The sequence below is a fragment of the Phalacrocorax carbo genome, chromosome 1 (assembly GCF_963921805.1).
Source record: "Phalacrocorax carbo chromosome 1, bPhaCar2.1, whole genome shotgun sequence".
NCBI classification, from domain to species: domain Eukaryota; kingdom Metazoa; phylum Chordata; class Aves; order Suliformes; family Phalacrocoracidae; genus Phalacrocorax; species Phalacrocorax carbo.
Genome location: NC_087513.1, coordinates 135352176 through 135379834, shown reverse-complemented (window position 1 = coordinate 135379834; position 27659 = coordinate 135352176). Strand labels below are relative to the sequence as shown.

General features: G+C 41.2%; 2 protein-coding genes and 1 long non-coding RNA gene across 8 annotated transcripts; 2 read left to right on the top strand and 1 right to left on the bottom strand.

Moving 5' to 3' along the window:
- Positions 1-10621, top strand: TCEANC (transcription elongation factor A N-terminal and central domain containing). Its single transcript, XM_064475187.1, has 2 exons — positions 1-134; positions 7286-10621. Exons 1-2 carry the CDS (start codon positions 104-106, stop codon positions 8374-8376), a joined length of 1122 nt encoding a protein of 373 aa, XP_064331257.1. The 5' UTR covers positions 1-103; the 3' UTR covers positions 8377-10621.
- Positions 51-27659, top strand: RAB9A (RAB9A, member RAS oncogene family). Of its 5 annotated transcripts, none has more exons than XM_064475274.1 (3): positions 51-134; positions 22500-22532; positions 25459-27659. In XM_064475274.1, the coding sequence occupies exon 3, from the start codon at positions 25493-25495 to the stop codon at positions 26096-26098; it is 606 nt and encodes a 201-aa protein (XP_064331344.1). In that variant the 5' UTR covers positions 51-134; positions 22500-22532; positions 25459-25492; the 3' UTR covers positions 26099-27659. The 5 variants fall into 5 exon arrangements, with proteins under 5 accessions (XP_064331344.1, XP_064331364.1, XP_064331334.1 ...); XM_064475264.1 differs by lacking the exon at positions 51-134 and adding an exon at positions 17098-17207; XM_064475283.1 differs by lacking the exon at positions 51-134 and adding an exon at positions 19140-19390.
- On the bottom strand, positions 7795-16961 carry LOC135318243 (uncharacterized). Of its 2 annotated transcripts, none has more exons than XR_010376565.1 (3): positions 16929-16961; positions 13174-13263; positions 7795-7882 (listed from the first exon to the last, which is right to left on the bottom strand). It is a non-coding gene; the product is annotated as an uncharacterized LOC135318243 (long non-coding RNA). The 2 variants fall into 2 exon arrangements; XR_010376564.1 differs by lacking the exon at positions 16929-16961 and adding an exon at positions 15805-16570.

The following is a 27659-nucleotide window of genomic DNA, read 5'->3' as shown; positions in this document are numbered from 1 at the left end:
AGATGATGAAGACTGGCTCTGCAAGAACACCTGCCAGGTCCCTCAGCACTCGCAGGTGCATCCCATTGGGGCCCAGGTATTTGCAAGGATCCAGTTTACATAGATGATCGCAGCCCAGTCCTTCTCAACTGGTGGTAAGTCTTCCTTTCGTTCATGTGGATATTCTTCAAAGATAAATTTCTGTATAGTTCAGAATTTTTAGGGGTGGGAGACAGTCCTGCTGAGAGGCAGGAAGAGCTTTGGTTTTTGCCAAGATTAAATAAAAGCCCTGGAAAGTGGTTTCTTGGTGACATATTTGGTAACTGCTCTCCCACTGTAGATAGGATGAAGTGTTTTTTTGGGTCTGGAGGCTGGCTGTGAGAATTCTCTGATTTCCCCTTAGGCTCTGAGTTTAAAATAACATTTGATAATCTTTCTATGGAATTTAAGTTGCCCAAATCAAGAAATCTGGTGTTTCCAGGATTGCTCTATGCACCGTCTCTGCTATAGCATTAACCACATTTTTGGGAGAAAATATTACACCGTTAGGAGTATTTGGCTGCTTCTGATCTTTATCTTGCCTGTGGTCTGGATTTTCTTCTGCTCACACAGAATTCCACGTAGGACAAAAAACCATCTACATCTGAGGTTGAGAAGAGGACTGGTGTTCAGCCTTCTCTATACCCTTCCAAGATATTCATCCACACTTACTTGGATGCATTCTGAGTTTGTCTTGGTTTATCAGTGCAAGTTAGCTGTTCTAAGGCAAAATAGGCTATGGCTTTGAACAAGGTAAGGTGTATAGCAGAGACAAGGCATTTACCCCAAATGGTTTTGGAGGGGGCTGGCTTTGCAGTTAGCAGCGTCTCAGGCTGCATTTTTTGTTGTTGTTGTTTTATTTATTTGTTTTTTCCTGCTCAATCGTTTTATTGTTTAAAAAAGTTCTGACTCAACTTGGTATTATTACAGGATGGCCATATTTTAGACCTGAGGTAGCCTGATCTTTTTTTCCTTAGGAGCAAACTGACTTACAAGATTTTTGTCCATCACCATCATTTAGCCTTGTATACAGAAGTGACTCATTAGACCATGCAGTCAGTGTGAGAGCTTCTAATGATTTGGCAAGAAGCTACCTCATCAGCACAGCCTTAGAGTCTTACTGTAAATACCAGTCAATCTCTACCTTGTAACCTTCAATAGACACTTGGAATTCAAACTGATATTCTCATGCATTGTTGCTAAAGTTAAGCAGGATGGAAAGTTAAGCAGCCTTGTGTAGTTGTAGGAGGGATGAGGATGTTTTTTTGTACTGCACAAAACTTTGATACTATCATTTCTACTTCTCGCATCTCTGCAAGAGCAAAAATGCATTACGCATTTCATAACTTAAGAAGAAAAATCCTTTTTCTTGGATTTCTTACCTTGTGGAAGTAGGAAGACAGCAGAACAGTGCTGACTGAGTATGACTGAATTAATTCTACAAATATTTGTTCAGCAGCATTTGCAAAAGAGCATTAAATCAGGTAGAAAAGTGGTCAAATTCCAAATTTAAAAAATGTCAAATGAAAGAGCAATGTACACGACAATGACTGGATAAGGGGTGCACCATTTTCCTCCTGTCTGTACCTCAGCACCTTGGGACTTACAGGGTTTTTTGCCAAATTTAGGTAAATAGCTACCCTAAAAGTGTGAAGTCTCCTAAAGGTCATAGAAAATTGTTTTATCTTTTTTCGTAAGAGGCTGGAGGTTCTCGTTATGCACATTTCACAAGAATCCATGGGTTTGCTATGCTACAGCTCCCTCAAGTGGTAAAATAATTTCCCATTTGGAATTGCAGCTTGGTTTCTGTGAAATACTTGCTTTCTCTTTGGAAAGTTTTGAGGCTTCCCCCAACTTCCTCTTTGTTCTTTTTTTTTTTTTCTTTTTTTTTTTTCTTCCCCCCCTCCCCCAAATGTTGGACATCATGAACAGCTGCTTAGGACTGTGGGGTTATCAGAGAAGTAGAGCTGTGGGTTAAAGGGTTATGATTGTGGTCTTCAATCTGCAGCTGACCTACTGAACCAGCTTGGACCGGTTATTTCACCCTGTAAGCCTCACCTTTGTCATCTGAGAACTAGAGAGAATGCTAAATATTTGTAGACTACCTACAGTTGTTTTAAACTGTTATTTCTCTAATTTTTTTTAAAAATAACTCTTATTTCAATCAATGATTTTGCTTATCTGACGTAGCAGAAAACTCAAAAAATCCCTTGTCAGTGGGCAGTCGGATATCTGGCAGCTGCCTGGAGTATCACAGACTTCCACTATTCTTTCTACAAAGTAACAAAATAAAGCATACCCGTTTGTGGAGGTTTTGCCGTCATTCCACAAACAGCAAAAGCCTGATTTACAGCAGAAACATCAGCGTTCAAGGAGCAGGAGTCTGAGCATGAATGAGCTCAGGCTTGCTATACTTAGGTTCCCAGTGAACTTTGGCTAGGAAATACACTCCAGTATTACCACTGCATCAGTAATTTCTTGTTTCTCTCTATAAGAACATGGAAAACATGTTTTCTACAGTTGTCTGAGGAAATCATGTTGCGCCTTGATTAGGTAAGCAGAAGAGGTCCTTGCCATCCAGACTTAATATGAAATGCTATGAAGGATTTGCAGTATTAAAGAAAAGCTCTGCCTCATCCTTTGAAGGAAGCCAGCAGTATTAAAATGAACCATTTCATAACCTTATATGTTCGTTATAAGTTCAGAAATCTGTTTCATTTCTGATCCTGGAAAACGATGGTCTCTGTCAACCTTGGTGATAAATCCAGTCCTTGCTTGACTTACTGGGCAACAAATGCACAAACAACTTTTTTTTTTTTTACCACACTGCCTTTTAATTTGGAAGCTGAGATGAAATTCATGATTGAGTCGTTAGCATAGTATTTCAGATGTATGTATTACTTTTCATCTGGAAGGATCTTAAAATCCTTTGCAAACCAGGTACAGGCAACAAAGCCAGTACCGTTCCAAGAATGCTGTCTCCACAGAAACCTTTCTGTTATCACCAATGAGGACATGTTTATTACCTTTCCTTAGTGGTTACTCTGCTGGCTGTTTCTTGTGCTTCTGCCAGTTACCACTGAATAACCCACTCCACTGAAGTAATTAATTATGGATTTAGTTTTGTTCTTTTCATATTTTTTATGATTTTTTTTCTGTTACTTTCTACCTAGCTTTGCGTAATAAGTTTGAAGGGAGTCACTCAGTCTTACCTCTTTGCTGTATGTTGTACATGCTGAGGAAAGCGTTCTCTTAGAAGTGACTGTTTTGACTTAAACGTGAGTAGTGTGTTAGGTGGTTGAATTTCCAAAAATATTTTAAAATCGTTCATATTTTGATGTCCATATTCAGTTTTCAGTTTGTGTATTTAGCTGCTGTCATAACATTTATTAACTTGAATTTAATGTTGTGTAAACTTGAAAAAGTCAATGTGTGACTAAGAAGATATTAAAATTTCTAATAGTTTAATTTATTGCCTTTGCATATGTGTGGAAAAAGTCTTAAGGTAGAACATATAAAAGGCTGGGTTAGATTGGATTAAATGCAGTGTATATATCTGGTAGAGGGTTAATGTTTGTAGTAATGTCTTTGCATGTCCGTAGTCCTGTACGCTAAATAGTGAGAATTCATGAAGTCGTCTTGGATTTGGATAAGTATATTTTATGGTATGTGTAACATAATACAATACATACTTAGATATGTACTAGGACTGAAGAAAATTACATTTGAAGTGGAGTAAGCTGGAAGGAGCAGAACTGATTCTAAGGCATAGGGCAGTCATACTGGTTGAACATATGACTGTGTCACCAACTCTGCTCTAGATGGCATGAAAAACAGTAAATGCCAGCAGATCGTAATTTTCTAATGTCAGCTACTTAGTGTTTGGGAGACAGGGAACCACCTGCTGTAGTGATGGTTGCCCTACGTAAGAAAACAGCTCTTTCCACTCTCACAGCTTCTGCGTGTTCCTGCAGCAGAACAGATGAGCAAGGATGCAATTATACGTGCTTTTCGGTATGACAATGCATAGAGTTCAACTTAAGTATTTGAAAAATGCATCCTGTTTCTCTGATTCTGAGACTTCTTGAGTAGTAAATCAGTTTCTATAATAGCCATTACTGAGGTTTTGCAGGATTTCAAAATGTCAGACAAGAATGAGCTGTTTAAATACTGGTTAAGTGAATGCAGAGATCATTCACTGTGGAGGTCAGGTTGGTCTGTGGTTCAGGATTATAGAAACAGGTGCAGATTTATGCTCACTCTCTCTGTCCTTTTCATGTGTGGAGCTCTGAGGCCCTACCTAAAGTTGGAAATTTTTTCTGTCATGCAGAAGACAAGTTAGCTGGGCTGGTGGTCATAGAAAGAAACAGAGCATGCAGATTATCCAGGTGTATCACTTGTCCCTCTTCTCCCCCCATTCTCAGGAGATTTCGTCATTGAAACAGTGATTGTGCAAGAAATCTGCTTCTGAGTTCCTTTAAGCATGGACATGTGTAGCTAGACTTGTGTCAGTCTCTGTCAGGCAGGTGTCTGTCTAGAGTAGAATCAGGAGGTATGCAACTTCAGACAAAACACTGGTTTTGTGCACAGATTTAGAAGACTAACTCCTAAGGAAAAGGGAACAGATAACACAACACACCATTCAATTCTGCATTCTACATTTAATTCTCCTTTTCAGCAAACAGGAGGAAAATGTTAGTGGTATTAACTCTTTGTGTGTGTAAATTTGCACATAGCAATGCAGCAAGCATTTTTTCATCAAAGGGCTTGATAAAAAGAAATCAAGCCATGAGACTCCATGCTGAAATCCCCTTTTTCTTTTCATTTAATACATCAGAATATATGAAAGCATGCTTTAGTAATGCTACAGCTGTAAGTAAATAGGTACTTTTTAGGATATAGAGGGTTGTATCTTTAGCATTTAAGAATTTCCAAAAATAGTAATTATGAGTTTGTAGATGTCACTGTTTTGAAACTGTTTTGCAGGTGTCACTGTTCTTGAGCTGCCCTGCCTTGATCATCAATCTGTAATATGATCCCAGAGCTAGCAAAGGGAAGGGCAGTTGTGAGGACCTTAGTTAGAAGTTTACTAGTCCAACTTCCTTTTCTGTTAGCAGCTATAGAGAGAAACTTTCGGAAGAGATATAACATGTGATCTCTTGCATACCAAGTGAAAGGTCATGTAGAAACCAGAATGGTATTTTAGGCTTGAGATTCACTTATGTCAGGCTCGCTCACTTAAACTTGCTGCAGAGTAGCCCCAGACCTTTGCTTTTCAGCTCCCAATAAAATGTGTTCAGCTACTTCCTGTTTAGTAATTAAAGAAATCCCTAATACCAAGTTATGCTGACATAAAAAAGTTCCTCAAAAGGCCTTAAACTCTGACATCTCCACCAGGTGCCTGAAAAAGTCATTTAGATCAGTGGGTTTTGGCCAGATACCACGCCCGCATTGGATGGTTAATTTTATTCTTTTGAATTAACCAAGGCTTGAGGAAAAATTCTGAAACGAAAAATACAATTCACAGGTATCTCATCTGTCTGCTGTAGGACTTAACTTGCACGCTCATATTGTTTTAGTTAATATTTTCTTAACCTTTATAACTTCTTATGTTTTATGGGTCATTCTTAATGCACATATCTCATTTCTGCGTGTATCAATGATTCTCCTTTATACGGGCTACAACATATACAGGACAGTGGCAAAACCAAACAAATTTGTGAAAAACATAGCTGTGCAACACATTGCTCCCTACCCCAAATTAGTCTTCTAATGCCAAAACCTATATATTTGATTTTAACTGAAGGGTTTGTTATGAGAAACCAAGTGGAATCTTGCACATTTTATTAAAAACAAAACCAATGATAGCCAAACATCTCAGCGTTTATTGTAAGGATTTGTGGAAAAAATCATGGTAAGTTTGGGTCTGGTTGCAGGAATGACTGATTAAAAAAAAAATAAACAAAACAAAACCCAAAATGAACCAAGCATGCAACCTCCAAAAACCAGCAACCAAAAAAGCACCTGTAATGTGGAGTTTTTGGTCTCACTTTGCTGTTTGTATTATTCTGTATTGTTGCAACCCATACTGAGTTAATTTGTAGTCAGATGCTTGCAAACTGAAAAATGGAAAAAGAGGTTTAAATACAGGTTCCTAAAAGTTGAGACATAAGTCAGTTTCTCAGAGGAGGGTTATTTTGCATATGTGTTCTGGAAGATGACAGCAGTGATCTCCCTGGGTTTGGAGTCTTGTGGTAAATTTCCATGTCATTGCAGCTTTCAGATTAAATTAGTGCAGTGTTTACTTACAAATCTGCCGTGGGAGATTATTGGGAAGGTATTACAGAATGTATTCAGCAATATGAGATCATTATGTTATTCAAGTACCTGTTACAGCAGAAGGTCCCAGACATGGTTTTTAATAGATTTTAAATTTCTGTGATAGAAAAACAAACTGATTTTCCAAAACCAGCATTCTTATTAAATGCAATTTGTTGACACCGATACTGTAAAAACCCTACTAATACTTTTATTGTTTGTCTGTATGTGTGAGGAGGGGCAGATACGTTGCCTGTAAAGCCTCCGTTTCATTTTTTGGAAAGCGTATAATTTGATAACAGTGTCTAGATTTTAAACATCAACGGGTGAGGATCTGGTGCTTTTGGTAAAAAGTGCTGAATTTCAGAACTTGTTGCTTCTTGGAGGTCCAGTGGTACTAGGGTGTACTGATGCGCAGTCACTGCAAAGTCCACGTGTGTAACCTCATACAGCAGAGCGGCTGTGTAGTTACCTACCGTCTTGTAGTAGCTGGGAATCTCCCTGTGAACTTCTGTTGTGGTGTGCATGCATAGGAAAACAAGTATGACAAACGTTTTTATTATGCTAGTCAGCGTCTCTGTTAGTTTGTTTTTTTGGCAAGACCCTGTGCTTTTCCTTAAAAATTAGTGTCATATCCTACTTTTAAAATTGTTAACCCTACCCCAGCAGAAGTCTCTGTGGGCTCTCCCCTCTGCCAGTATTTTCCTTGCACGAGTTAGACTAGCATGCCCACTTGCACTTTTCCAGGACCCAGGTTCCTCTGCATTTTGCATTTGCTCCACTAACTTTACTGTACACCATTTCAAGAAAAAGCTGGCAAAACCAGCAATGTATACAAATTAAACAGCGTAAAATAACAGAAAATAAAAATAAAATCTTGTGAGATTATACAGAAAATGAATTAATGTCATAACTGCAATAAATATGATAAACATTTTTTTGCTTTCAGGTTTAAAAATGTCTGACCAGAAAAATATTTTACACAGAGCCCACTGCATTGAAAAGCTACTGTCTGAGAACAACTTCCAAGATATTGAGGATCATCTTAAAGAACTGGAAGATGTTGATATGACCACAGAATATCTTCAGGGAACAGACGTTGCCAAGGCTGTATACAGAGTACTCAAGAGCTGCCCTTCAGCCGAGTTGAAAAAGAAAGCAAAGCAGTTATTATCAAGATGGAAAGCGCTTTACAAGAATAACTGTGCTCAGTCAGTGCAAGTTAAAAAGTCAGTTTCTGTGTATGTGAAAGAGGAAATTGAACATCTCTGCGTGGTTCCTAGAGGGCAGGCACTGTCTGAAGGACCATGTCAGGAGGAGGCATTAGAACCTGAGAGTTCTAAAATTTTGGTCCCATCGCAAACTGTTAAAAATGTGGTATGTAACAATGCAGAAGGCAGCGTGAATCAGCCTCCTCCTTTTGAGGAACAACACATTGATAATGAAGGTTCTAAACCTCTTGTTAACGAAACAAGTGTTCAGCAGGATCCGATGACAGCTCTGAGGTGTAAATGTACGGATCTTCTTTATAAAGCTTTGTCTGGTTCTGCCAAAGACAAAGAGGAGACTGATAAATGGCTAGAGCTATCTAAAGAAATCGAAGAACATATTTTTGCTCTTCATGCTAAAAATGATAAAAAGTATAGAAATTGCATCAGAAGCAAAATCTCTAACCTGAAGAACCCTAAAAGTTGCCACTTAAAACATAACCTTTTTTCAGGGACGTTGAGTCCAAAGGCTTTTGCTGAGATGACAGTGATGGAAATGGCCAGCAATGAACTGAAACAGCTCAGGGCTCTGTACACAGAATCATCTGTTCAGGAGCATCAGCTTCCACAAGTTATTAATGGCACACGGACAAACAAAATAAGGTGTAGGCGCTGTGAAAAATTTGACTGCACGGTCACTATGATCGCCAGAGGAACTCTCTTTCTTCCAGGTTGGGTACGAAACACAAGTCCAGATGAACAAATGTTGACTTATGTTATTTGTAATGAATGCGGAGAACAGTGGTATCACAGCAGATGGATTTGTTTGTAACAGCGTCCCTCTTCAATAAGTGATTTAGAAACGTAGATATGAGAAGGTATCTCTGTTGAAACTGAATAATTTAAAATTTTGTCTTGATATTATGTAGATGCTGCCAATAAAAAGTGGAAAATTAGCTTTAAAAAATTGCTAAGTTATTCTTGGAGATGGCTTGAATAAATCTATGTGTTTTGAGTAATGTCAATATGTAAAGAAACTAAGAAAAAAGGGGGGAAATGGTAACACTGTATTCGAGAGGAATATTCACTAGTAAATCCATTTAAAATATTCCAAGTACTGCAATTTTTTCCCCAAGGTACTGAGTACTTGGAATTTCCATTATCTCCAGCAGGAGTTCTTTCACAGAACTTAAGTTTTGTTTACAGTAAACAAACTCTTTCCAAAACTGCAGTTCACATACTTGCGTGCATTGCAGAATGTTCAGCATGGATTCACTCCTTAATTAAATTAACTTTTTACAAGTAAGTGTTAGATTATTAAGTCGGTTAGAGAGGTAATGTCTAAAAGGAAAAAAGGAATGAAAAACAGTGTAAAAGGGGGACAAGGCAGCTAGCAAATGAAAGCAAAAATGAAATTCTGCTTTAGCTTTTTATAGCTATTGGGAGGAAAACAGGACTTCTACCAGTGTCTCAGTCTGCAGTTCAGATTTGCAGTGTAAGATGATGTGTCCTGCAACTGTTAAGAAATTCATGCAGGATCAGGCAGTGGTTCATTTCAGAGAATTATGTAAATACATTATTAAATCTATTTAATAAATAAAGGCATGAAGTTAATAGGAGTTAATCACTTTCTGAATGGATATCCTCTCTTGAAGTGAGGCATCTGTCCTGAACTGAGCAAATGAATGGTTTTATGTTGTGCAGGTTAGCCAGGAAAAAAATGAATAGAAGGAAATCTAACAGCTAAAGTTTTTATGCATGTTTTCGTTCAAGTCAACAGAATTCTCACTGGCTGTATACTAGAAGCATTTATTTATCGAAAAGTACCACTTCAGTCGTCGTCTTTCTCAAGTGATAGCCCTGGTTGTGTGGGTTTTTTTCTGGAGAACTTAAAATTACTTTGAAATCAGCTATCTGAATACTTTGCATGGAGTATATATCAGAAGTCAGGGAGATATTTCTTTTCTGAACTGGGAGAACCACCTCAGTCCAGGTATCTTTCAGATACCCCAGTCAGGTATCTGTCTGTTGGTCTGTAGAAGCCTGTGTTCATACTGTGTGTCCCTGGTTTGATTTCTTCCCTGGTTTTTAGTTACTGTAAATGTTTAAATGAATGGAAATGGGCCATGCATTGGGTCCTATTTTCTGAGCACATGAATGTGTCAACTCACAGACTTAAGGAAATGCTGTGAAAAATAAGCCTGCCCTGCCTGAGAGGTTAGGTTCTTGCACCAAAGCAAAAACCACGGCCTTCATAATGAGTTTCCATGTTGGAGTACAGATGAGATGGTGAAATGGGTCAACAAATTGCCAAAATCATGCTTTAGGCACAGAGGAAAGTGTTTTGTTTCACCCTATTGTACAAACAATAAACCTGCGTATTTGGCATTAATGGAGAGCTCTTTTTACAACTGCGCAGGATGCATTTTGCAGTTCAAGGCTAAAATGCATCAGCTGAGCAGAGAACACTGGTTAGTATCTGCTGGAGGAGCTAAGGGCAGTCCTGCACCCATGTAGCTGTAACGCAGCTGCGGCTGGTCAGCTTCTTGGGGTGAAGGCACTGCCCTGGAGCTCTCCAGCTATGTGGCCTGTCAGAGAAAGGAGTTAGGGGCATGAGATGAGAAAATGGTGCTGGTGAACTAAAAGACAGCCAGGACTAAAAAGAAAAGAGAAGAAAGGCCTTTGTCTGTGTATGGTGAACACAGTGTGTAACCTGATGTTACAAAGAGGCACTTATTATTATTCTACTGTGGAAAAAAAAAATAAATCTTTTCCATTCTGTGAAGTGTTAACGGTTAACTTTCAACGGTGTGATTTACAGTGGCATTACCTAGATGTTTATCATGTGAAAATGTGTGTTCTAGTGGAATTGCACTGATGTAAAACAAATATTAAAGCACTAAGCCCGACCCACAGTGTTCGACTGCGTAACCGAGCACTTAATGTCTGACCTTCCTTCCCAGCCCTTACCCGTGTGCTGGAACTGATGCTTTCAAGTAGTCCTGCTTGTTTAAGTGGAAGTACTTCTGTGCAAAGTATTGTTTTTATCTTTCAATAAAACCATAGTAAAGCAAACACTTCTGTGTTACTGGTTCACAGTAAGCACTGAGTTGTGTGCTGGCATTTTGGAGGCCATGGTCCTGCTGAGGAGAGCTCTGTGCCAGTACTGTGCTGTGTCAGAACACTGTGGAGCGGGAGACTTTATTTTAGCTGTGAACAATAATTTCTGCCTGCAGATGGTTTTGAAGCCATTCCAGTAATGTACAACTTATCCAAATTTTGTCTTGGCGAAGAGAAATGTTACAAGGCATGGATGGTGTTTTTGACAGAATATATTTCAGGGGTAAAATCTGTAGCCATAATACTGCCTACATTTGTGACATAATGTGTAACATTTTCTTTTGAACTGCCCATCATTAAACGTACAGTGCCAAGCCATATGCCCCAACATGACTGGGATTTTCTACAGATCTGGTATTTACTGAGCAGCTAAGAAAATGTAAACAGTGGATATCTTAAAATTTTTCAAATCATTGAGCAAGCCTGCCTCACTGCGGATCTGAGCGAGCCGTACCTGCAGCAACAAGACGGTCATTTGGTTCTAGCCTTTCACATCTTGCCCTTTCTTCTAAGATGTGGAAATAATAAAATCCAGTTACTAACAACTGCAGTTGCAGGATATGGTACAGAAACATCTGTCAGTAACTACAGATAGTCAACAAATGGATCATAACTGTGCCCCTTTTACAACTGTCCCTTAACTTTCTTCAGCCTGTTTCAAACAGGGAGCTGTCAGAACTCTTAGGGCAAGTCCTTGGTGCCCTTACAGTTGTAAACTCAGTGTTTTAAAGTAGTTTTTTGTGATAATACATTGTGAGCAGGCGTTCCTCCATTGCCTGCCTTCCCAATAACAACTGAACCTGAGCGCTGGCTTTGTAAAAAATCCAGTTAAAGCTAGACATTAAAAGATGAGAATATATTTGTAAATTCTGTGAAATCCAGTGATAATGAAAATAATTTCTGTTCCTATTGAAAGAGATGGAGCCCTTACCTTTATTCAGGAGTTACCTAGTCTAAGCTGCTAGCTGCTGGTTCCACACGCACACGGTTGCTAGGTTGTCAGCATTACCTAAAAGCCAGGCGCAAAATATGCTCCTGCTTGCCCATATAGTAGTCTGGGACAGGGAAGAGATCTGGGAATACTGGCAGGAAGGAGCAGAAAGTATTGGGAGGCAGGGAGAGTGAACTGGGCCTGTTTTAAGTATGCTGAGGATGCAAATCTATAGGAAATGAGGTTTTGCTGTTCCAGGACTGGTGAAAAGGCTCATCTGGGCTGGGTTTCACTTTATGCTTAGTTCACGCCGATAAACACGCTGCCTGCAATTTCACATTTAACAACCATGAATTATCGTATTACCTTCTTGATTATCTCATGCCGTTGGTTATTTTTACCTAACACAGTTCATTACCACTTTGGCCATTTTTCCATCTGTGTCTGTATCCAGTCCTCATTACTTGAAAGGTTTAGTAGAAAGCAGATCGTGTGTGGTGTCATGTGCCGCTATATATCAGGATACAGTACAGACACAAAGTGCCAAATATGAGAGACGGTCATTCAAGTAAGTTGTTGCTCTTATTTAAAAAGGTGCGGTCATAGTTTCACTAAGCAAAGTACTGCTCCAGACCGCAGTTTGTCAGTAGGTTATGTTGCCCCTACCCAGATTGTGTAACTGCGCAGGCTTAAAATGTTTGACTGGATAAGATTGTATGCCTTGGCTCAAAATGGCTCTAAAAAGTCAACCTGCAACCCCACAGCATATGCACCAGCAGGAGGGTCTAGGTTCCTGGACTACAGCAAGTATCAGAGTCCAGAAACAAGAATAAAAGGAAAGCTTTGAAAAGTGAGATTCTTTTACGTTGTTGAAGTTGTCTTTTTTCAGCTTGTTCCAGATGGGAGAAAGATCTCAACTTTTTTAAGCAGAGACAATTAATTCCGGTATGATGTTTAGCATAACCATGATGCTACTCAAAGGAGCGTGACATTAGAGCTGATCCACACAGATGTAGGACAAATGTACGCTGAGTAAGCCTAAAGTCTGTATTTGTTTTCACTGGGTTTTCCAGAGGTGCTGTAAATTCAGCTGCTGCTTGACTCCTGTGATTTAATAGTCGCAATGAGGTCTTAAATGTAGATTGCACTCAAAGCTCAAGCAGCCTGTAGCTGCAGAACTCGTATTACGTGTCTTAAGAAGATGAAAGGCAAAGATATTATTCTGAGAAGTGCTCTATTAATTGGAGTCCGTGTTGCTCCCTTAACACCAGTGACAAAACTCCTGGTGCCTGGAGATCCACTGCCGGATCGATTCCATTTTGTTCTGTTGAGGGCCTTTTGTATCTCCCTCACAACCCTCTTGCCGTAGTACTTTTCAGGGAGGTACTCGGCTGCCATATGTTGTTCATAACTCTTTCTTCCTTTCCAAGCCATAAGGAATTTTGTGCTGTTTATTGTTTATTTAAAATGTATTCCTTTCGTTCTGCTGTGCTATGTACATTTGTTACTAAAGCCAAGAACTGCAACTCCTTTAAACAAAAAAAGAACAGCTCTTTTTCTAGCAAAAAGAAAAGTTACCTGGTAACAGGCTTTGGTAAAGGAGCAAATATGCTGAATTACAGTCCTTCAGGGAATTGTCAGGGTGTAATGGCCCAGTTCACTGAGTGCCTGGAAGATAAGGAAAGAAACAAGAGCACTTTGATAATTTCTTGGATTGCTTGGGGGCTGGCTTGCTGCATTCTGGTATTAGCAGAGCCATAAAGGCAGATGACATCATATCCCCTTATTTTGTACTGCTGTAATTCAGCCAGGAGGTGACAAAGTCATGTTTTATTGAGACCTTGTCATCACTTGCCAGGATAGGACAAAGTCTCCTTGCAGCTACAGATGGTAAAAAGCATTATTCACAAGCTCTATTATGTGAGACCTTTGCTGATACGGAACTTTCTCATAGACACACACACAAAAAATTGCCCTTTATTTGCCATTGGGATGTTATTTGCGCCGTTTGCTAGCACATGACATAACAATTATTTCTTCATGAATACAACTCTGTGAATAAAATCATTGAGGTGCGAGGTCAGCTTTCAGACGAGCATGCACGTCAGGGAGCAGCAAGGGTGGGTTGCTGCGCAAGAGCAGGCGAGCCAGGAACGGAGGGTGGGTGACAAGGTGCACAGGGACAGGGACTTCCATAAAAAGGGTCACCATTCCACAGTCCCCAAACCAGAAGAGCAAGGCAGATCCGGTGACAGTAATCAGCCAAAACTCCAGTGAGCATCAGACAAGCCCAAAGGGAGGAGGCTGCGACAAGGTGGGGCTGGGTGTCGAATGGGGGTTGGGGCACGAGGTGGGGTGCAGGACCGGGGCCACCCAGCTCGGACAGAGCCTGAGCCAAAATGTGGCTCCCACTGGCGGGGGGACCCTGAGGCAGCTGCCCCCACCAGCACTGCCCCAGCCCTGCTCAGCACCACCACCGGGACGGTCAGGCAGCAGCCTCGGGCAGGGGCAGAGCCCACAGCACCCACCGACGGCACCCTGCACACTCTGCACAATTTAAAAGGGGAGCGATTTTGGTGTACGTATTTCAAACCACATCTTAGCTGGGCATTTTCTTCTGTCTGTTCCTAAGAACTGGCAGGTATACTTCATGTGACCAGCCCTATCAGTAGCATTATTTGTTCTACAGATTGTGATCATCCTACAGCAACTCTTGATTTTGTTACATACATGAGTAATAGTAACAGGGTGGACACAACAGCAAAGGGCCTTCAGTTCCTGATCCTCAAGCTCGCACCCGTGTGTTTTTACCGTAAGAGTAACTCTATTGATACTCCATTATGCCTATAAAATCATAAGCATAATAGGCCAGGGTTACAGCATGGTCCTTTTCTTTTATGTTCCCATGTAAAAGAAATAAAAATACATCTTATCTCAGAAGTTTAGGAATTTTGTTTCTAACTAGAATTTTAAAAATTTGAAGGACCTGGACAAGCTGGAGAAGTGGGCCTGTGAGAACCTCATGAGGTTCAACAAGGTGAAGTGCAAGGTCCTGCACCTGGGTCGGGGCAACCCCCGGTATCACTACAGGCTGGGGGATGAAAGGATTGAGAGCAGCCCTGCAGAGAAGGACTTGGGGGTACTGGTGAATGCCAAGCTGGGCATGAGCCAACAATGTGTGCTTGCAGCCCAGAGGGCCAACCGTATCCTGGGCTGCATCAAAAGCAGCGTGGCCAGCAGGTTGAGGGAGGTGATGCTGCCCCTCTGCTCCACTCTGGTGAGACCCCACCTGGAGTGCTGCGTCCAGCTCTGGGACCCCAACATAAGAAGGACATGGACCTGTTGGAGCGGGTCCAGAGGAGGCCACAAAAATGATCTGAGGGCTGGAGCACCTCTCCTATGAGGACAGGCTGAGAGAGTTGGGGTTGTTCAGCTGGGAGAAGGCTACAGGGAGATGTTCTTGCAGCCTTCCAGTACTTAAAGGGGGCCCACAGGAAAGATGGGGACAAACTTTTTAGCAGGACCTGTTGTGACAGGACAAGGGGTAATGGTTTTAAACTAAAGGAGAGTAGATTTAGACTGGATATAAGAAAAAAGTTTTTTACTATAAGGGTAGTGAAACACTGGCACAGGTTGCCCACAGAGGTGGCAGATGCCCCATCCCTGGAAACATTCAAGGTCAGGCTGGACGGGGCTCTGAGCAACCTGATCTAGTTGAAGGTGTCCCTGCTCACTGCAGGGGGGTTGGACTCAATAACCTCTAGGGGTCCCTTCCAACCCAAACTATTCTATGATTCTAAATTTCTTAAATGTATTCAACTGTCTGAGAACCAGTGTTGTCTCAAGAAAAAAAAGATGGTAGTTTCATCCCACAAGGTATCAAATGCAAAGTACTTATTTCTTCCACTTGTAGGGTTTTTTTATTTCTAAATCACAAAGTAATGCCATAACTGATCAGAATTTATGTCTTAGAATTATCATCGTTTAAAAAGGCCATTTTTCTACCCCTCCAGCTCTTACTTGTATTTTAGTTTAGCATTGTATGAAAGCAGATCCCAGGAAAAGAGTACTTGCAAAAATTCAGAACTGTGGTTTTGTTAAATACGAACGTGTCTAGTATCATCAGCTTTGCTTCTAGCATGGACTGCCTTTTAATAATCCAGTAGGAGACATTTCCTTTCGATGATACTGAGATCTTGTTTTCCATACCTTGGGCTGTGTTGTAAATCTGATCCAAAACAAGATGACTCTGCAAGTGGCAATTCCAGTCCGATTGCATCTCCCTTATGATCGGAGGCATGTGATGACCGCTCAAGCAAATGGCTGTATTTCAAATGCTCTTCCCTTGCTCCTGTCATCGCCTATTTCTCTTGATGATGTGGGAACCTCTTTAAACACACGTAAATAATTTCTGCTCTTTTCATTTGAATTATGTTTTGCCTTATAATTGTGACGAGTTGCAAGAGCACAAAGGACACTACCACAAGCTTCTTTAGGCTTTTTTTCCTGTGATCTTGTTTAAACAGTCAAGTTGATGTTATTCTGAATTACTACAGAAAAGAAGCGTGTGACTACTCTTTCTGAATAGCGTACTTCGGATTTTTGTTAGTTCCTTCATTGACACGTGTATATTTTTAAGCATCTCTACTTGTAAAGCAAAACTGCTTTACAACGATGAGTTTGTTTACATTGGGCCCTTGACGGGGAGCACAGTGAGACTACTGCCTTTAATCATAGAATCATTAAGGTTGGAAAAGACCTCTAGGATCATCAGATCCAACCGTCAGACCAACACCATCATGTCTCCTGAACCATGCCCTGAAGTGCCACATCTACATGTCTTTTAAACACCTCCAGGGATGGCGACTCCACCACCTCTCTGGGCAGCCTGTTCCAATGCCTGACCACTCTCAAAGAAATTTTTCCTAACATCCAATCTAAACCTCCTCTGATGCAACCTGAGGCCGTTTCCTCTTGTCCTTGTTACTTGGGAGAAGAGACCAACCCCCACCTCGCTACAACCTCCTGTCAGGTGTGCTGTAGAGAGCGATAAGGTCTCCCCTCAGCCTCCTCCTCTCCGGGCTAAACAACCCCAGCTCCCTCACCTGCTCCTCATAGGACTTGTACTCCAGTTATTAATAAATAACTCTGACCTGCAAATACTATATAAAGGCGTTTTAGACTTAAATAATTCAGCGCGTTCTGGGGCAAAGAAAGGCCTTGTCCTCTTGCAGCAGAACAGTGCTCTTTCTTTTAAGTGCCATAGGCAGCGATCACTACGGGCGGCCCTCTGCGCGCGCTCACCGTGAGGGAAGCCCCCCCCCGCTACCCACCTCGCCGACCCCAAAACGCCTTCGCAGCCCCACCCCGCCTTCCCGCCCCCGCCCCCGCCCCGTCCTCCCGCCGGGGGAGGCAGCCCGGGGTCAGCGGCGCGGCCCGGGGGGGCGGGGCCTCGGGGGCGGGGCCGGCTGCCTGGGGCTCGGCTCACGTGATGCCCCCGCCCCCTGCCCGCTCCGCCATGTTGTTTCTTCCTTCCCCAGCGCCCGGCGGCGGCGCAGCCCGGCCTCGGGTCCGGCGGCAGTCCTTCCCCCCCCACCCCTTCTCGTGGGCAGGTATCGGCCGGCGTGGCGGGATCGCCCGCTCCTCGCCCCGTCTCCTTCCCTTTATCCCCGGCGGGCGCGGTGCGGTGCGAGCGGTGGCGGCGGTTGGCTGCGGGGCCGGCGGGCCGGGAACCCCCTCCTCGCCCGCGGTCCGGGGGTGAGGGGGCCGCTCCCGACACGGCGGCCCGGGGCGGGTGGGGGCAGCGTGCTGGAGCTGGCTGGTGCTTCGGTATCTTCCTTCCTCCCTCATGACCCTCCGCCTCCCCCCTCTCCCCCCCCAATCCTCCTTCCCCCGCAGCTGCCCGAGCTCTGCGGGCTCCCGGGCGCCTCGGGGAGCCCCGGGGGGGGAGCCCTGGGGGCGGGGGCCGCGGTGGGAGAGGGCTCCGCGCCGCTCCTCGGAGCCGGTGGGGGCGGCGGGGGAGCGGGGCGTGATGGGGGATCCCGTGACTCCGGGGCAGGCGGCGGCTCTGCCGGGGAGCGGCTCCTGCCCGGGCGATTCCCGGCCGGGGCAGGGCAGGGCCGGCCCCGCGGCGCTTCGCAGGGCGGGCGCAGGGGGGTCTCCCACCCGCTCGGGGCAAACCCGGTTTCGTACCCGTCCCCTGGCCGCCTTCTCACACCGAAAAGGCAGAAAGGAAAGGGTCCTCTTACCGCCTTTTCTTGTTGCTGTCTGCTGAAGAAGGGCTCCTGTGTTCCCACGGGGACGCTGAGCGATGTGCTCGACGTTTTTAGTTCTTCGTTTTCGAGCCAGTGACTTGATGTAGCTCTCCTCTGCAACGGCCGGCTGCTTTTCTAGTCGTGTCAGATAGCTGCACAAACTTAGATGCGGTGATGGCTGGAGAACCAAAAGAATTAGGTTAAGATTGTTGAATCTCTTACGTCTGAGTGATTAATGAACAGTTTCAGTGTAAGTATGCCGAGTAACTTGAGCAAAATAATGGAACAAATAACAGAACAGTGCAAGAAAACTAATTTTTAAAAGCCTGTATCAATGGCCTCTCAAGCAAGGTCGCATATAACTAGATACATGGAGAGCACTTAATTCTACTAATTTGGGTGGGGTAGGCAAGTAAGGAACTCCTTGGCTAAATTTTGTTTTGGAATTAAAACGCTTGTCTGCAGATAGCTGTCATGCAGTCTGCCACCCTACATATTGTTTTCCTTCTTGGCCACAATAATTTACAGCTCTATTAAATAAGCATGTGGTTTTTATTTGTCTTTACTTTTAAGGTGGAGTACAACACTGAAATCATCAGTGCTTGGTTTTTTAGAGCAAGGGTGATTGTGCGTGGCTGGGAGTGTTGGATTTTTTGTGACCTTTTAGTAGTTTATAAGGTAACAAACTCTAATGTCAGACTGAAGGGAGAGCTATTTCTCAGATACACCCAAAATAAATCCAAACCTTTTTTTCCTGGCACTTTTATTTCTAGAGAAACCTAACCAAAGGATGGTATAGATGAAGCACACCTGTGTTTCAGTATCAATGTGGAATTTATAATGATCTGTTATTTTTCTGTCTCCTCTAGGTTGTATGGGGCTCTGTTTGTTGCCTTAATTTTAGTAAAGCCTTTTCCATTAAGTTAAAAGTAGGGGGTGTGTAGTTAAAAAAAAAAGGCTCTAGCAGTCTTTGTTTTGCTTTTGAGTGCTCTAACAAACCTTCGGTTTCTTTGAATTGAGAATATGTGAAAAAAAAATTGCAGAGGGTCAAATGCCTTATTTAGATTTCAAGCTGTATTTTCTTTTGTGTCAATTTAGTAATAAATCATGAGAAACAGATCTTTCAGCTCCTTAGGATTGGAATTTTACATAGATGTTTCACAATGAATAAAAACTTCCCAGCAAAAAGGCTTTTAAGAATTCCTTCAGGTTTGGATTTGGGTTTTTTTTTTCTTTTTTCATAATGTTCATTCTCCTTCGTGTTGTGTTTTTTGTTTTCATTCTATATAGAGCACACAGTATGTTGGTCTAGTACAGTGTAACCCATTTAATCCCTTCGGGATGGGCTTTGGTCACATAGTTATATTGGGAAGACTATGAATGCACAATGTAGCCTGACCAATAGAGGCTGCTATTGCTAAGAGTCGCTGGAGGAAAAGGGCAACTAATGCAAGGGAGAAGGATGAGCACATATGAGCAGAAATAATTGCTTGAGAAGTTATTGAAAGACTGGAAGCAGTAACAGAGAAGTAGTTTGCAAGGTGAGCATCAGTTAACTCATGCATTGTTAGAAACGTTGGACCAAGAGCAGCAGCACCTAAGGGTGTTTTGAAGTTGGCTGAAAATAAAATAATATTTTAAGTTGGGAGATGCACAACTGTGAGCTGCTGAGAAATGTCAACTCTTATTAAATAAGAATAAATAATACTTTGCTCATTCTACTTGAATGAGGGGCATGAGATGGAAAATGAAGGCCAGGTCTCTGCAAGATGAAACTAGCAGAGGTATAAATGCAGGTATTTCTCCTGACAGGTTTTGCCAATTGGAGCTGTGGCTAGAGGTAAGTTAGAATGAATGAAGTGATTCTGGCAGTAGGTATTGGGTTGATTTAATGGTCCAGGGGTTATGCTGACTTACGGATTTCTTCCCGTGATTGCTGCTTCTTTCATAGTCCTGAGTCATGCCAAGCAACTGTTTGAACTAAAGTACTGAACTACATAGGAATTAAAAATAACTTTATAAAGAAACACCAAAATATAACTTTCTGGTATACAAGTGAGTGACCACAGCTGTATGTCAGGTCAGTTTGGGGGGTGTTCATAATAATTTGTAGTATGAACAAACTCTGGTGATATTCTGGTGTTAGATAAAGCGTGCCTAGGCTGCTTACAACTAGAGGCAATTTTCAGATAGGCTGTCATCCAATTATTAGAGATCTATATAACAGAAAACACAAACTGCCTTCACAATGCAATGCTGAAATTGTAGGTGAAGGGAGGACTTGCAAGACGATTACGATCTCAGTAGGTCAAGCCATACGATTGAAGGGTTCCCAGAGAACTAGGCAGCTCACAAGAGGCCATCAGTAAAGGGTTGTTGCTGATCCACAGCTCTTAAGCTGGCACCCCATGGAGGGAAAGGAAGGACAGTTTGGAGGCTGATTAATGTCTGAGCTTGAAATGCATTCAAAAGTACAAGGTGCATGGCCCTTGACTTCGTATCTGTATGTTTCCCTTTGAATTGAGAGCAAAAATGTTTCAAGGTTAAACAGGCTTGTGGCCTCTTAAGCTCTAAAAAAACCCATTCTTGTGCCCCTTAATTGGCCAAGGTGTAAACCAGTACCTTCTAAATACAAGATCAAGGATTGGCTAAGCAGAGCAAAGAGAAAATTTCTTCCTGTCTTTTCAGATTTCTGGACACTTGCAGTTCTGGTGTAGGTGACAAGTGTAACTACTCTGTAGTGACTGGGGGCTGAGATGTAAAAACTCCACAAAGAGTAAGCGTTGAAAGCTGCTTTACACAGTTCTGGATTCTGCCCCTGCTGCTGCAGCAGCTCCAGTACTTCTTGGGACTTTTTTCAGACATTTTACAGAGAAGGAATTCATGTAATTTTTTTTATGAACTACTGCAATTAACAAATCCCAGGAAACAACTTTTTTTTCTATGCTTGCCTAGTAAATATTGTCAAGTGCTTTGTTAGTGTTAAGGGGAAAAAAATTAGTAATGAGGGAGTAAGTTTATGTTATTGAAAGGCTGGTGTTTTTGTCAGACAAAATACTTGAAGTGTTTGTGTGACTTTTTGAACAGTGACTGTCTCATACTGTGGCTTAGCAAAATAAGATGGCAAAGAAAATTGTGAATAAGCTTCAAAGCTGCAATGCATGTGTTGTATATGTGTAAATTTGAGGCTAGGAAGTTACGAAACATGGTCAGTTTTATTGCTCTGCTAGTTATGGAACTGTTAATTCTGCTTGCCAGTAACTTCCAAGAGTGTTTTTTTTCTTAAATATCTAACAAAGATGGCCTTTTTTTTTTTTTGAGAAGGCTGAAAGCTTGTCAGGCTGTAAATAAGCGTGATTAGTTGGAACAAGCTTGAGTCTGCCTTACCTTGGATTTTCTTCCTTCTCCAAGTCAGATGTCTGCTCTTTAATGATTTTGGTTAAAGGACAGCGTACCACGTATCTTCAAGGAAACCTTTGGGTGAAGTGTCCCTTACATTTGTTTTCTCAAGAATACCGAGGGAATTCAGTGGTGCTGTTGCAGCAGAATCAGCTTTTGGTGCCTTTTATTTAAAAAGGGGGGGCAGAGGTGAGATTTCAGTTGCTATGTGGTTTTGGGTTTTTAACTTTTTTTTATGGTGTGCTGCTGTGCCTGGTATCCGTATGGTAAAAGGAAACATAAATTGGTCCGATTGCCTCGGTTTGCCTAATAGTTTAAGTGTGCTTGCTGATACCATAGCTACAATGCAATTACCATGTGGGCTAACAGTATTTTTCCATAGATGTAACTAGAGGTCAGCACCTGTCTTCAGCCTTCAGTACTCTGGTATAAGCAGGTCCTCCTTAATCTATTAAATTATATTTGTAGTAAAACCAGACAAATTCCTAAACTAAGTTTGTGTGTTGCTGGTATGGTTTTCAGGACCAAGAATCTTGCTTTTCATTGCGTGCTGCCTCAGTACCTAAGTGTTAAAAGAGGTAACTGCACTCAAATTAAAAAGGCAGCTATGAAACTGACAGTCATGGAATTAAGAAAATCTAGATGGGTAGCCTGGACAAGGCAGTGGTGTTTCTCTAAGCTTTGAGGAGCTGGGAACCCAAGATTTTCTAATGCACACTTTTTCCTTTTGAAGTTGCTTAGCATGTTGTTTTTAGTCCTGCCAGCAAATGTTCAGACTGCTAGTGGAAATGTTTGACTTGTAATTCAGCTCACTGTTTAAAAGGGAGATTCTGGGAGGCAACAATTAAATTACTATTTGTATTACTGTATGTGATCATGTCAGAAATGGTACTTAGTAGAAACAGTTCCCTTCTTTTAACAGGAATATTGAAGTCAGTGGTCTAAGAGCTTGAGTCCTTTTAAGTTGGTAGGGGCAATTCAGAGGTGGTTATGAAAATTGGCCAGAGTGGGGCTGCTTTTTATTTGCTCTGAGTCTCTTTGAAGAGAAACACGAGGGAAAAATCTTCTGTTTACAGATTCCTTCCTCTGTGTACTAGGTTGAGACTCCTCTTACTGTGCTGCACAATTAGTTTAATGGAAGAAATAACTGGAACAAAGTGTTCACTCTAATTCTGTGGTGTCTTGCAGTTCCTGCTGTTGGTTAAAACAATCACGTGCATGTTGGAAATTAAGTTTTTGTTTTGTTTTCAGATGCTGAATGATGATTTAAACTGAACTATTAAGGTAATAAATCTTCGGAAATATGATACCATATGTTGACTGTTCCTTACAAAAATATTGTAAGAAAGCACATTTAAGTTCAAAGTACGTAACAGGAGAAATAACATTAATTCTCCAGGCACCTGAAGGATTTGTCATTTTATTTGTTGGAGTGTTAAGGCTTCATAACTTAGGAAAAAAATTACAAAACTTAAGCTCTTTTAAAAATCTTACTTTATTTAAAGATGTCTAAGTGGAAAAATGCAGCAGCCTACTGTGCTAAAAACTACTATCCTGGTTCTGCACATACTCTAAATCACATATTCAGTGGGGCTGCAGATGAGTCCTTCATGTAGTGAAAAAAAAACAACCCTGTAATTGTATGAAGTCTTTGCTTCTTGATGCCTTCAGACATGCTACTTTGCTGTTTCAGATCCAGCTTGTGAGTATGTACTTAAATGACTGAACATATATCCCATTTATATGGATGAAAAACTTTACAAAACATTAACTGCTAGCGAAGCATGACAGCTTCTGCTGTGGAAGCTGAATGTGCTGAAGAGTGATGTTGCCTGCAGTGTTATGTTGAGATAATGGCTTATCAGTCCTGGGAAGACTGTTTCTGTAGCCTTTGCGTAGAAGGACCAGTTGGTTCTAGTTGAAAAGACACTTTTAATGGTTTGTGGCTGATCTAGAATTGTCTGCCCAGTGAAAATATTATTGTCATCAGTCTCCTAGGCCTTATTGTAATGGTCCATGTAGTTCAAACTGTGCAAATTAACTTCTCAGGTTCTGGATGCAAAAAAGTACTAGATACTGTTGACAGAGCTTCCTTACTTGTATTTTGTTTAAAATGTGGCTCCGTGGTGAATTTTATGATAACTACCACAGCTCTTCAAACTGTAGAAGCTAAAGACACAAGTGCATAGTACCAGTCCCAACTATGTAAGTCAGTTCTTTATTCACATTGTCTTCTAGGGAACTTGTGATTTCAGTAGGACAGGACAAAAATAATTGTAACTTCTTTCTACGCTGAAGTGGAAGAACACAGAAACATGCAGTATGCTCTGTTCTCATGAATGCACTATTTATTAAGAAGATGCTACTATCTAATGGTGTAGCTCAAATGACCTACTCGTTAACCAATAGTAGGAATTATAGAGATAAGTGAAGACACTGGGCCACTTTAAATATTTCAGCACGAACGTGGAAATCACGTGCAGGTAGGCTGGTGACTCGAATGAGGCTTTTTACATACGTAAAAAGTTACGTGTTCATATCCTGAGCCAGAGCAATTATCCCATAGCTCTGTGAAAGGAGCTGAACAATCCACTTGCAGCTCTTAAGCAGTTTTAACATTATGTGATACAAACCTGTAGAAATATTAAGGATTTATAACCGTTTTTAATTACACAGTATGAGTGACTTAAAAATTTGTTCAGAGCAAGTAATTTAATGGAAGCAGCCACTGTTCCTTATATTTTGAAATTTCTTTGTGTTGAGCCTTCAGCTGTAGATTGTGTCTAACAAAAAAACAGTCAAAGATGGAAAGTTAAAGACACAAAAATCCTGAAATTTCTCGCTTCTAACGTAGGCCTTGATTGTAAGGCAGCACAGTCATATGACTCTCACACCAGCTTGTATCAGGTATTAATTCCATAACCATACGCTGCGGGTGATGTATATGCCAGTAACACTAATGACAACTAGCGAGACCGCATTCCTTCCTGCAGAGGAGACGGACTAGGCAACTTATGACCCATTTCCATTTTAAACAGATGCTATTTTCAGAGAAGCGTGTTTTGGCTGAATTACTTTGAGATCTTTTAGTAACAGGTAGGTATAGGAACAACAGTTTTCCTCCTACAGAAACTTCAGTTTGGGCTCTTTAAAATGAAACTTTACCCCCAAGCAATTAAAACACTTTTTTTACCATATTAGATGACATTACTGTAATGAGGGCAAACCCTGGGCTGGCACAAAACACTAATGAGCTAACTACTTTCTTAAAAAAAAAAACAAAAACCTTTAAAGTCTGGTAGTAGGAAAGCTTCATTGGTGCCACTAATTCACCATCCCTGTGCTGGCAGCCAGGCTCTTTGCTAGTGCTTCCAGGCTTTTGACAGTTTTACCACAGGAATTTGACACCTGCTAACTGAACTGTCAGTGTAGGCCTGGCCTCAGTATTTGCTGTCTTGAGTGACATTTGAAGTAGCAACAGTGGATTTGCTTCTGTGGTAGTTGTAATAGTATTCTGTTCCTCGCGGCTGTTCTGCAAGGAGTAAACTGTAAAATACTGAATGTTTGTGTACAGATACCTCCTCACCTGACTTGTAAAATAAAATTACAACTTTTGCATTTGTTCTGTAGGTAACTGTTCCCTGTGAGTTGGTTTAAAACTCCTTGTCTGGTTGCAATTTTAGGTGAAGTGCAGCAGTTACTCCAGTCTAACAGATAGCATCCTGCTTCATTCCTAAAGCTTCCTCTTCACTTTTGCATGTTAAAAAATAACTTTACTAACAAAATATACACTGAAGTGACTAGATCAAGGCATGTGTTCTATAAAATTCTCTCACTCCACATTCTTCCATGGATCTTTTTCAGTGAAAGTAAATATCCGCGCTGAATGTGATGCAATAGTCTTTCTGCGCAAATGTGGAGCGTTTGGGGTTTTTAAGTGTTTTAAGTGACAGGCCAGTAATTCATGCAGTGTACTGCTTAGACTGCTGTACGGGCTGCAGTCTGTGGCAGAGGCACTTCTTAAACGCAGGGTATTCTTGAGTGGGTATTCTTACTGTGGGTACCTATGCTTCACCTGTTTAGCATAGTCGTCCTGCTTTTGTACCTGAAACTTGATGCTGGTGGACTTTAACACTTTCTAGGTGGTCGTGTATGTAACATTTTCTGCTTGCAACTCTTTCCCTTTTAATGATTTTCTTAATCTTTACAGGTCTAGGAAACCAAGAGGATCTATTCCCACAACAATGGCAGCAAAATCATCGCTCCTTAAAGTAATACTGCTAGGAGATGGTGGAGTTGGGAAGAGTTCCCTCATGAACAGATACGTCACCAACAAGTTCGATGCACAGCTGTTTCATACAATAGGTGTGGAATTCTTAAATAAAGAGCTGGAAGTTGATGGACATTTTGTTACTATGCAGATATGGGACACAGCAGGTCAGGAACGTTTTAGGAGCTTGCGGACTCCTTTCTATAGAGGTTCTGACTGTTGCCTGCTAACCTTCAGCGTGGATGACTCTCAAAGCTTCCAAAACTTAAGCAACTGGAAGAAAGAATTCATTTATTATGCAGATGTCAAGGAGCCAGAAAGTTTTCCATTTGTGATACTGGGTAACAAAGTTGATATTGATGAAAGGCAAGTGTCTACAGAAGAAGCCCAGGACTGGTGCAGGAATAATGGCAACCATCCCTATTTTGAAACCAGTGCGAAAGATGCCACTAATGTTGCAGCAGCCTTTGAAGAAGCCGTTAGAAGAGTTCTAGCCTCTGAAGATAGATCAGATCACTTTATTCAAACAGATACAGTAAACCTCCATCGGAAACCGAAACCCAGTTCATCTTGCTGTTGACTTAAATTTTTTGGCCAAATCACTTTCAACTAGCTTGCTCTACGAAAGGATGGGGAGGGTGTAGTAGATAAAATAACAAACGGGTTTCACACTAATATTAAAATTGTAATATTCTGCTGCTTTCTTGGGGGAGCAAAAGAAAAATTTCCAGTCGTGGGTGTCCTATTATTGAAGTAATGACACTTTCTGTTTAGGAAGGTGTCAAGTAAAAACATTAATATAAGAATGTAATTTGCCAACTTTATTCAGATGATAAATACTTTGAATAGAATTAAAACTTGAAAGTTCGAGAAGCACTACTTTGGAGAAACTGTTCTGGAATTCAGACACAAAGATACTTTTATATGTATATTTTTATGAAATCAGCATTCCATTTTTGTTTCACTAGAAGTCAGTTTCTTAACAATGCTAGATATTAAACTTCAGTCTCACTACATTCCTTTTGCTGTGAGTGGTACTTCATCTCTAATGTGTTTATTGTAAGTTAATATAAATTACCTTCAGGTCTTCTCTAATTGCCCTATGTTGCTATAATTTGTGTAGGTTTTTAAGTAGGAAATTAATTTCCTACGCATTTAACATCCATTTTCCTGTCACTTACTATTCTAATACTGTACTAATTCTTCCAGCAGTTTGATGCAAGATACTGATGATTTTTAAGTTAATACATGTTTTTGCCTTAAGTCCCATTCTAGCATGTTTCTGATCAGTAATGGTAGAAAATCTGAGTAACTGAAATATAACCATTTTAGATATGAAAAAGATAGGCTTTATTCAGTCAGCTTTAATAGCACTCAAAGGGATTCACATTATGACAAATTTGGAAGAGAAAATTTAGTATACAGCCTTAAAAGTTCCAAGCTTCTTATTCCTGTTAACCTGAGCTATGAATGTGTTTACCAGTAATCTCTGCACTGTGAAACTAAGGATTGGCAATACGTAGAGAACTCAGGAAGCTCTTGACTTACAGCAGATTGTGACAGCTTTCTGCCCTAATACAAGTAAATACCTACAGCTAGTGTTTGAGCTGAATTTGATCCTTATTTAATTTGCTATTTTAGGATATGGACTTACACATTTAAGATGATGTCTTTTATATTACTGTACTCGTTACACAGTGATGAACAGAAGGAGATTCTGCATTTAACGGATAGTCCTGCTGTAGCAGTGCAGACGAAATCACAGAATGTGTATTTGCTGCTCTCCATTGCAGCTAAAAGGTAGAATATTTGTATGAGAAGTTGTTGAATGTTAGCTCTGAGAGTACCCACTGTCCTTGTAATAGCAAACGTGATAGCGAACTATTGCTTCGATGTGTAATCTGACTGCTAACAGGCACGCGCGTACACACGTTGTGGACTTCAAAAGGAAGCGTGAGGCCTATAGGACAGGCCATGTTACTCGCTAAACTACACAGACTCTACTTTCTGTAAAGCAACTTTTTTTTATTCCAACAGAAAAGCCTTTCTTGAGAGTACAGTAACAGCAGGAGTTTTCTCTTAATGTATGTGTTCAGTCTGTACCAGGTGTAATTATTTGGAAGTAAAGCTTGTAAAACGAA